An 11,120-nucleotide genomic window follows, 5' to 3' on the forward strand; every position below is an offset into this window, starting at 1 on the left:
TATCATTGCTATGTCGATGGCACTCAACTACTCTTCTCCTTCCCCCCTTCTGACACCTAGGAGGCGATACGCATCTCTGCGTGCTTGGCAGACACCTCAGCTTGGATGTCAGCCCACCACCTCAAGCTCAACCTCAACAACGGAGCTGCTCTACCTCCCGGGGGAAAGCCTGCCCGCTCCAAGACATCTCCATCATGGTTGACAACTCCACGGTGTCCCCCTCCCAGAGTGCAAAGAACCTTGGCATGACCCTGGACAACACTCTGTTGTTCTCTGCAAACATCAAAGCAGTGACTCGCTCCTGCAGGTTCATGCTCAGCAACATTCGTAGAGTATGATCTTTCCTCATACAGGAAGCGGTGCAGGACCTAATCCAGGCACTTGTCATTTCCCATCCAGACTACTGGAACTCTCTGTTGGATGGGCTCCCCGCTTGTGTCATCAAACCCCTGCAACTTATCCAGAATGTCGCAGCCGCCTGGTGTTCGACATGCTTCTTCTTTTGTATCATGTCGTTCACACATTTTGTTTGTGCATGTCGCCACCTACTGTAGTGTGTGTTCAATCACCTTAGATTTTGTTATACAAAAATAAAAAGGGGAAACATTTAAGAAATAATAATATGCACCACCAACTAACCCAACACCTATATATCACTATTTTCTTTTTTATCACCACCCTATTCCACTATTTTGACCCTATCTGGTCCATGCCACTTGCCTGGGAGGACGGGACACCACCACTTCACACACCCTGTAGCTCTTCTGAAGTCAAATCTCGTGTACGCAAATACTTCTCTGCAGCTGCCACCACACCATCTATTATTTGTGATTTTCGATCCATTTCTGTGCTACAATTGATAACCATTGATAAGAATAATGGGAATTGATGGGAAATGATGTAAAATATATCACTAGCCACTTTAAACAATGCTACCTAATATAATGTTTACATACCCTACATTATTCATCTCATATGTATACGTATAGACTGTACTCTATATAATCTACTGCATCTTTATGTAATACATGTATCACTAGCCACTTTAACTATGCCACTTGTTTACATACTCATCTCATATGTATATACTGTACTCAATACCATCTACTGTATCTTGCCTATGCCGCTCTGTACCATCAGTCATTCATATATCTTTATGTACATATTCTTTATCCTCTTACACTTGTGTCTATAAGGTAGTAGTTTTGGAATTGTTAGCTAGATTACTTGTTTGTTATTACTGCATTGTCGGAACTAGAAGCACAAGCATTTCGCTACACTCGCATTAACATCTGCTAATCATGTGTATGTGACAAATAAAATTTGATTTGATTTGAACGCTAAGAAGCCAACCTTACTAAAGCATAAAGCATACAGTGTATCATTTGATGGCCTATCTCTCTGTGCTGGCACAGATCCACTCCTCACATGGATCTTCTCAGGAACTCTCACCTTTGATGCATCCTCCTCTACTTTCTTCACTGCCTCAGCATACAACACATTCTGCACTACTCTGACTCTGGCCAGCTCCACCTGCCTCTCTCGCACCGGACTCTTCCGATCCCCAGCAACATGGGCACCCCTACAGTTGACACACAACTTTATTCACCGAAACTACACAATCCTCCAACTCATGCACTCCAGCACTCGTCCCACATCTTGGAATCTCCCTCCAACAAACTGCTGTGACATGACCATACACATTGCACCTGAAACACTGCAATGGATTCGGCACAAAAGCTCTAACGGGATAACTGATATATCCTAACAAGACTTTGTCAGGTAAAAAGACTCAAAACTCAAAAAGGACTGACAGTTTCACCACCGGGTCTGCGTTGCAGCAAACGGCAGGAATCTTCAACTTCTCCACCTGCACACTTAACACTGCCCCAGAAATCACTCCATTCAATGATGCCCTACTCCTAAGCGCAAAGCCACCCTTAAACCGCACATGGATACGCCAAAAGGCAAGGATTTTCACCTAAAATGTAGCTCAGGACCTGAAGCAAGGATATGGCATATGCTTGATACCATTTGAAAGGAAACACTTTGAAGTTTGTGGAAATGTGAAATTAATGTAGGAGAATATCACACATTAGATCTGGTAAAAGATAATACAAACAAAAAAAACCATGCGTTTAAAAACAAAAAATTGTTCCATCATCTTAATATAATAATATAATATTTCAGCAATTTAGATGATGCAGATTTCAGATAGATCCAGCAAAGCATTGCAATACTGGACAATATTTATTATCAAGTCTGCCCAAATGTGCCAAATTGGTCAATTGATTTATTTTCAAGTACATAACTAGAGAACATACAAAAATGATATGGTAACACATTGAAGTTTTACACAGTCAAAGGAATGTCATTCATGATGGCTCATTAGCTTATACACTAACTTTCACACATCTAAATGGCCAGGCGGGGTGAACCGGGGTGAACTGTAGAACCCAGTTATAACATTTGAATATAAAAATAGATTTTATCAAACAAAACTGCTACATTTTATCTCTGGGACATTCAGGATGACAAATCGGAGCAAGATTACTGAATGTAAGTACATTATTTACTTTCAGAGGTGAATGTATCAAACCAGTTGCCGTGATACATTTTTTTGTTGTTGTTGTGCACTCTCCTCAAACAATAGCATAACATTTCACTGTAATAGCTACTGTAAATCGGACAGTTCAGTTAGATTAACAAGAATTGAAGCTTTCTGCCCATATAAGACATGTCTATGTCCTGGAAAGTTTGCTGTTACTTACATCAAGTACATGCTAATCACATTAGCATGTACTTGATGTAAGTAGCTCACATTAGCTCACTCATTTTGCACTTGACACCAATCTTCTACAACACCCCATCTGAAAAAAGCCATCTTCCACAAATTCAAATCTCTGCTTTCCTTATTATCTTCAATTCCTCTTCTCCCAACATTGCTTGCGGCCTGTCCTTCACAGTGACCACCGGTGTTCAACCTTCCAAAGTAATCCCATGTCACCCCTCTATTTTTTCACTAGCATTGACTTTGCTGATAAATATTTTGTTGAGGTAAAATGTACTTGATATGATTGTAATGTGTTGTCTCACCTGGCTATCTTAAAAGTAATGCACCAACTGTAGGTCTGCTAAATTACTAAAATGTAAAATGACGGGACCTCAGGGTAATCACTAGTTACCACAGCCACAAAGTCATAAACCCCGCCCATTTCTAACATTTATATTCTTAAAGTTTGACTTTAAACCTAACCATAACCACACTGCTAATCTAATGCTAACCTAACCCTTAAATTAAGACTCAAAAGCACATTTTTATTTTCATGATTTTTTACGATATAGCCAATTTTGCCTTTGTGAATCTGTAACGTGAACTAATGGAAGCAGGCACTTAGAGGGCAACAGCGGTGCGCAGAGAAGGTTGACTGAGTGAGGTGTATGATTCACACTGGGCTAACAGTAGTTAGCAAGAGCTCACTGAAAAGTTTGATACAAAATGTACTTTAACCAGCCAGCTACCAGACACGGAGACTGTACTGCAAGCATACAGGACAGACTATTTGACAGTATTGACAGATGAATTGGGATTTTTTTTTGTTACAAATTCAGAACTAGCTAACGTAAGCTAGCTAGCGTTAGCTAGCTGCTAGCAAACAACACCTCACAGCCAGCGAATCGAATCAAGTGCTAATGGACACGTTTTGTTAACTTCACCGGTACACATTCTTTGGAAAAGCAAGCAACACCATTGAGAAAGGTAAGAATGGACTTAGGGTTAGCTGCCATACTAGGCTAGCTAGTTAGCTATATTCACCAAGACAAGAACAAGAACAGTTCAATTTATTCACTAGCTTGTCTTCTGCCTCTGGTCTGTACTCGGGAACTATCACACATTGTTTATTTAGGATGATTGTTTTCACGTCACTATAGTTAAGTCTATAGATTTCTTTCAATTCATTTTCTGTCAATGTGATTTTTGAATGCATGTTTTGGGATATGGAATATGGATTCAATCAAATCTACCAGTCATGATTTAAACAAAAGTCTCATGATAAGCCTATATATTTTTTGAAATTTTACCTTTATTTAACTAGGCAAGTCAGTTAAGAACAAATTCTTATTTTCAATGACGGCCTAGGAACAGTGGGTTAATTGCCTGTTCAGGGGTAGAACGACAGATTTGTACCTTGTCAGCTCGGGGGGTTGAATTTGTAACCTTCCGGTTACTAGTCCAACGCTCTAATCATCAGAAATGTTTGTGATGCACTCACTCGTAAACACTTTTTTTGTGTGTCATGTATACTTATATTGTGCTATTTTCGACCCTGTCTGTGCCAATCAATAGTGCCAAGCCCTTTAGAGTGACTCACTCAAAGCACAGCAGCAGATTTTCTGAGAACAAGTATGACAGGTTATTAGCTAGGTGACAAGTCTGAACGAGTGTTTGAACAGTAATTTCCTACAGTTTTTGTCTACTTGACTTGTTCTATTGAGTGATAGCCTAGAATTGGTATTAAAGGAAACATTTGTTGTCTCTTCACAGAGTCAAAGAAAAGGGAATGTTTTGACAAGTGTGGCACTCGGGTTGTTTTGCTGAAACCTCAGACTGTTACCATGGTTACCCCCATTGCTATTCAGTCTGAAAGAAGTTTGCCTAAAAAATGTCTCTACAAGTCAGAATGTTGATTTACATTTTTAGTTTATTTTTTATTTCACCTTTATTTAACCAGGTAGTTTAGTTGAGAACGAGTTCTCATTTGCAACTGCGACCTGGCCAAGATCAAGCGTAGCAATTCGACACATACAACAACACAGTTACACATGGAATAAACAAAATATACAGTAGAACAAAATAAAACAAAAAGTCTATATACAGTGAGTGCAAATAGGTCTGGGCTGTTTACAGATGGGCTATGTACAGGTGCAGTGATTTGAAAGCTGCTCTGACAGCTGGTGCTTGAAGTTAGTGAGGGAGATGTGAGTCTCCAGCTTCAGAGATTTTTGCAATTCGTTCCAGTCATGGGCAGCAGAGAACTGGAAGGAAAGACGACCAAAAGAGAAATTGGCTTTGGGGGTGACCAGTGAGATATACTTGCTGGAGCTCGTGCTACGAGTGGGTGCTGCTATGGTGACCAGTGAGCTGAGATAAGGCGGGGCTTTGCCTAGCAGAGACTTGTAGATAACCTGTAGCCAGTGGGTTTGGCGACGAGTATGAAGCGAGGGCCAACCAACGAGAGTGTACAGGTCGCAATGGTGGGTAGTGTATGGGGCTTTGGTGACAAAAAGGATGGCACTGTGATAGACTGCATCCAGTGTGTTGGAGGCTATTTTATACATGACATCACCGAAGTCGAGGATCGTTAGGATGGTCAGTTTTACCAGGGTATGTTTGGCAGCAGGAGTGAAGGATGCTTTGTTGCAATAAAGGAAGCCGATTCTAGATTTAATTTTGGACTGAGTCTGGAAGGAGAGTTTACAGTCTAACCAGACAGTCTAACCAGACACCCAGGTATTTGTAGTTGTCCACGTAGTCTAAGTCAGAGCCGTCCAGAGTAGTGATGCTGGACGGGCGAGCAGGTGCGGGCAGTGATCGATTGAATAGCATGCATTTAGTTTTACTTGCGTTTAAGAGCAGTTGGAGGCCACGGAAGGAGGCCACGGAAAACTTGCAATTAATCGGTCGACCTCTAATACACAATATCGGGTAAAGTACGTTGAAATTAAGTTTGTTCAACATTCTGACTTGTAATGGGACTGTTTGGGAATGCTGAGCCTACATGTTAGAGATGAGAGTGTACGTATTTTACTCTTGGATTCTTAAAGAGGATAAGGTTGGTTATGAGAGTGTTTGATTGCTGCACGAGCAGAGACATTTGAGCTCACTCTTGCTCTCTCACCCTCTCTCTAATCCTACAACAAAGAACCCCAATAACTAGGTCATGTTCATTAGGCACCAAAACAGAAGAAAACAGTCTGAAACAGGGAGGGCCTACCAGGACTTGTCCAATAAGTATTGCACATTTTCTATTTCAAATGTTTAGCTACAGTTTGCCATAATAACTCTACCTGGGTTTCCTTTTGATATGAACCTAGTGATCCATTCAGTCATATGTCAAGTATACAGAGACGTAGATAAGTCTTTAAATGTTGTTGCATAATTATGCTGTTCCTTACCTTAACAGTGGAGACCATGTCAGCAACATCATGACAGACAGGGAAGAGGCGCTTTAGCACCCTGACCACAAGGTAAGGAGCCATGGATGTGTTACAGCAGCTACCTTCCCCTGAGCACCTTGAACAGGTAAATGGGGAGACTAGGACAGGCCCGCAGCCCCTATGTGGCCCAAACTCTCCACATCCCCTGGACACGGCAGCGGATGATATATGGACTGCAAGGGAGGTGGAGGCAGTGGCCCCTGACTTTGGAGGGTTGACGGACCTGCAGGAGCTGGGGGTTGAGGAGGGTGAAGGCAGTGGGGTGGAAAGCCCGAGGTCCCCCATCTCGAGGGTATCATGGAATGGGACTGGCAGCCAACAGAATGGAGAGAAGGGAGGAGGGGAAGAGGAGGGACTGGAGAAGGACAAGACTAGCTACAGCAGACAAGACAGTCCTGCTGCTGATAACAACTATACAGGTAAAAGAGAGTAAATTAAGTACATGTCATTGGTTATATTTGAAATAATACACTAAGTGGGATGTGATATGCTTCACTGTAATATTTTGGACTTGTAGTGAATACATCAGAAGACCAGAGCATATGGGTATGTCCTGGTCCCAGATCAGTTTGAGCTGGTAATACAAGTCTCTCGTAAGACAATCAGATGGGTGTTGTCTCTCTGTGTGCCAGACCTGTCTCACACGTCGTCTCCCTCGCTGTCGGAGCAGCTGCGTCTGGGACGGGATGAGGCCACAGGGCCTGGTATCAACGTGGAGTGTAGGATCTGTGCTGACAAAGCTTCAGGGTTCCACTACGGTGTGCATGCCTGCGAGGGCTGCAAGGTGAGAGATTTCACAAGTCTACCAATGGGGCTTAATAATCAGAAAACAAATCTGCTGAATGTTCTTAGGTCTTAAATCCTGGAGGTTTTGTCATGGCTGCTAACAGCCTCAACCTGACCTGAGCTTAGCTTGAGTTTAGGTTGTGTCCTATGTTGCAGCATTCCAGTCCGGTAGCCCTTTCCTGCAGTCAAATGACCAAGTGGCCTCATGGGTAGAATGTTATTAATATATATTTTTTTACATTATTTTAAATAACCCGTTAATCCGTTCTTCCAATGTCCAACAGTTTTGTTTTATTTCAGTTTTCTGTGCTGTATATAAAGTGTAATATTGGGATGCAAACTTAATATTGAATACATTTCAACTATACATTGAGGCAAAAAAGTATTTAGTCAGCCACCAATTGTGCAAGTTCTCCCACTTAAAAATAGAGAGGCCTGTAATTTTCATCATAGGTACACTTGAACTATGACAGACAAAATGAGAAAAGAATATCCAGAAAATCACATTGTAGGATTTTTAATTAATTTATTTGCAAATTATGGTGGAAAATAAACTTTTGTTATTGACCAAATACTTATCTCAATACTTTGTCATTGCCAACAAAGGGTATATAACAGAGGTCAAACATTTTCTGTAAGTCTTCACAAGGTTTTCACACACTGTTGCTGGTATTTTGGCCCATTCCTCCATGCAGATCTCCTCTAGAGCAGTGATGTTTTGGGGCTGTTGCTGGGAAACACAGACTTTCAACTCCCTCCAAAGATTTTCTATGGGGTTGAGATCTAGAGACTGGCTAGGCCACTCCAGGACCTTGAAATGCTTCTTACGAAGCCACTCCTTCATTGCCCAGGCGGTGTGTTTGGGATCATTGTCATGCTGAAATACCCAGCCACGTTTCATCTTCAATGCCCTTACTGATGGAAGGAGGTTTTCACTCAAAATCTCACAATACATGGCCCCATTCATTCTTTCCTTTACACAGATCAGTCGTCCTGGTCCCTTTGCAGAAAAACAGCCCCAAAGCATGATGTTTCCTCCCCCATGCTTCACAGTAGGTATGGTGTTCTTTGGATGCAACTCAGCATTCTTTGTCCTCCAAACACGACGAGATGAGTTTTTACCAAAAAGTAATATTTTGGTTTCATCTGACCATATGACATTCTCCCAATCTTCTTCTGGATCATCCAAATGCTCTCTAGCAAACTTTAGACAGCCCTGGACATGTACTGGCTTAAGCAGGGGGACACGTCTGGCACTGCAGGATTTGTGTCCCTGGCGGCGTAGTGTGTTACTGATGGTATGCTTTGTTACTGTGGTCCCAGCTCTCTGCAGGTCATTCACTAGGTCCCCCCGTGTGGTTCTGGGATTTTTGCTCACCGTTCTTGTGATCATTTTGACCCCACGGGGTGAGATCTTGCGTGGAGCCCCAGATCGAGGGAGATGATCAGTGGCCTTGTATGTCTTCCATTTCCTAATAATTGCTCCCACAGTTGATTTCTTCAAACCAAGCTGCTTACCTATTGCAGATTCAGTCTTCCCAGCCTGGTGCAGGTCTACAATTTTGTTTCTGGTGTCCTTTGACAGCTCTTTGGTCTTGGCCATAGTGGAGTTTGGAGTGTGACTGTTTGAGGTTGTTAACAGGTGTCTTTTATACTGATAACAAGTTCAAACAGGTGCCATTAATACAGGTAACGAGTGGAGGACAGAGGAGCCTCTTAAAGAAGAAGTTACAGGTCTGTGCGAGCCAGAAATCGTGCTTGTTTGTAGGTGACCAAATACCTATTTTCCACCATAATTTGCAAATAAATTCATTAAAAATCCTATAATGTGATTTTATGGATATTCTTTTCTCATTTTGTCTGTCATAGTTGAAGTGTACCTATGATGAAAATTACAGGCCTCATCTTTTTAAGTGGGCAAACTTGCACAATTGGTGGCTGACTAAATACTGTTTTGCCCCACTGTATACTTTTATTTCAAAGTAGATTTGTTTGACTACCACTCTGTGTGTGTGACCCTAATTTAGCCCACTGCAGTAAAATGTTATTAACCTGCAACTCAAGTTCAATGGCCATAATGTGTGACTTGTGGTGAATGCAGTGTTATATCTGTCTTTCCTGTAATGCCTTCAATTGTAAATAAACTGAACTCGCTTGCTCCCTCTCCCCTGTGCGTATCAATTGGTCTAGGGCTTCTTCCGGCGGACCATTCGGATGAAGCTGGAGTACGAGCGCTGTGCGAGAGCCTGTAAGATCCTGAAAAAGAATCGTAATAAGTGCCAGTACTGCCGCTTCCAGAAGTGCCTGGCCCTGGGCATGTCCCATGACGGTGAGAGGAGACCGTGAATGGGTCTTTCAGGGTCGGGAAATACTTGGTCCTTTTACAGATTAAGGGCCAGTATTGCAGATGCAGATAAAGCCCTGGACTGAATGGAGGATCTTAATCTGTGTTTTGAAAACTGTCCCTAAGAACTACTGATAATGTGTTTCAATATTAACAATATTAATTTATGAAATTCTTGTACCTCATTCTGGTGGGGCTATACAGTTGCATTTGAAAAGTACAACCTTATTCTAAAATATATATATTTTTTTTTAATACACCATGATGACAAAGAAAAACATGTTTTTTGAAATGTATTAAAAATAAAAACTGATATCACATTTACATAGTATTCAGACCCTTTACTCAGTACTTTGTTGAAGCAACTTTAGCAGCGATTAGCCTCGAGTGTTCTTGGGTATGATGCTACAAGCTAGGTACACCAGCATTTGGGGAGGTTTTCCCATTCTCTGCAGATCCTCAAGTTTTGTCAGGTTGGGTGGGGAGCTTCAGAGCACAGCTATTTTTATGTCTCTCTCGAGAATATTGATCGATCGGGTTTAAGTCCGGCCTCTGGCTGGGCCACTCAAGGTCATTCATAGACTTGTCCCGAACCCACTCCTGCGTTGTTTTGGCTGTGTGCTTCGGGTTGTTGTCCTTTTGGAAGGTGAACCTTCACCCCCAGTCTGAGGTCCTCAGCGCTCTGGAGCAGGTTTTCATCAATGATTTCTCTGTACTTTGCTTCATTAATCTCTCCCTCGATCCTGACTAGTCTCCCAGTCCCTTCCGCTAAAAAACTTCCCCACAGCATGATGTTGCCACCACCATGCTTCACCGTAGGGATGGTCCCAGGTTTCTAACAGATGTGATGCTTGGCATTCTGTTCAGTCTTGATTGTATATGACCAAAGAATCTTGTTACTCATGGTCTGAGAGTCCTTTAGGTACCTTTTGGATAACTCCAAGCTGGCTGTCATTTGCCTTCTACCGAGGAGTTGCTTCCGTCTGACCACTCTACCATAAAGGCCTGCTTGGTGATGGTTGTTCTTCTGGAAGGTTCTCCCATCTCTACAGACGAACTGTCAGAGTAACCACCCAGGTTCTTGGTCACCTCCCTGACTAAGGCCCTTCTCCCCCGATTGCTCAGTTTGGCCGGGCGTCCAGCTCTAGGAAGAGTGTCGGTAGTTCCAAACTTCTTCCATTTAAGAATAATGGAGGCCACTGTGTTCTTGGGGACCTTCAATGCTGCAGAAATGTTTTTGTACCCTTCCCCAGATCTGTGTCTCGACACAATCCTGTGTTGGAGCTCTACGGACAACTCTTTTGACCTCATGGCTTGGTTTTTGCGCTGACATGCACTGTCAACTATGGGATCTTTATATTGACAGGTGTGTGCCTTTTCCAAATCATGTCCAATTAATTAAATTAAATTAATTAAATTAATTAAATTCAATTTGTAGAAACATCTCAAGGATGATCAATGGAAACAAGATGCACCCGAACTCTTATTTAGAGTCTCATAGCAAAGGGTCTGAATACTTATGCCAATAAGGTATTTCAGTTTTTATTTTTTAAAGATATTTTCACATATTTCTAAAAAACTGTTTTTGCTTTGTCATTATGGGGTATTGTGTGTAGATTGATGAGGAAAACAATACATTTAATTTTAGAATAACAAAATGTGGGAAAAGTCAAGGGGTCTGAATACTTTCCAAATGCACTGTACAGCTTTCGATGCTAATGCTACTGTCGACCCAGTGATCTAATATGGCTGTATGCATGATGCTAAACTG

The 11,120-nt window shown here is 42.0% G+C and overlaps 1 protein-coding gene across 2 annotated transcripts in view; it reads left to right on the forward strand.

Annotated features, from left to right (window-relative positions):
- Positions 1-3,239: 3,239 nt before the first annotated feature.
- The window catches only part of ppardb (peroxisome proliferator-activated receptor delta b), a 15,863-nt gene continuing 7,982 nt past the window's right edge, over positions 3,240-11,120 (forward strand). Inside the window, exons 1-5 of one of the 2 annotated variants that reach the window (XM_064957685.1) lie at positions 3,240-3,760; positions 5,954-6,013; positions 6,186-6,638; positions 6,852-7,003; positions 9,196-9,334. In XM_064957685.1, coding sequence (XP_064813757.1) covers positions 6,260-6,638; positions 6,852-7,003; positions 9,196-9,334 — 670 coding nt within the window. In that variant the 5' untranslated portion in view covers positions 3,240-3,760; positions 5,954-6,013; positions 6,186-6,259. The remainder of the gene's footprint in view (positions 3,761-5,953; positions 6,014-6,185; positions 6,639-6,851; positions 7,004-9,195; positions 9,335-11,120) is intronic. The other variant, XM_064957684.1, reaches the window with a different exon arrangement.

Source organism: Oncorhynchus masou, chromosome 33 (genome assembly GCF_036934945.1).
Source record: "Oncorhynchus masou masou isolate Uvic2021 chromosome 33, UVic_Omas_1.1, whole genome shotgun sequence".
NCBI classification, from domain to species: domain Eukaryota; kingdom Metazoa; phylum Chordata; class Actinopteri; order Salmoniformes; family Salmonidae; genus Oncorhynchus; species Oncorhynchus masou.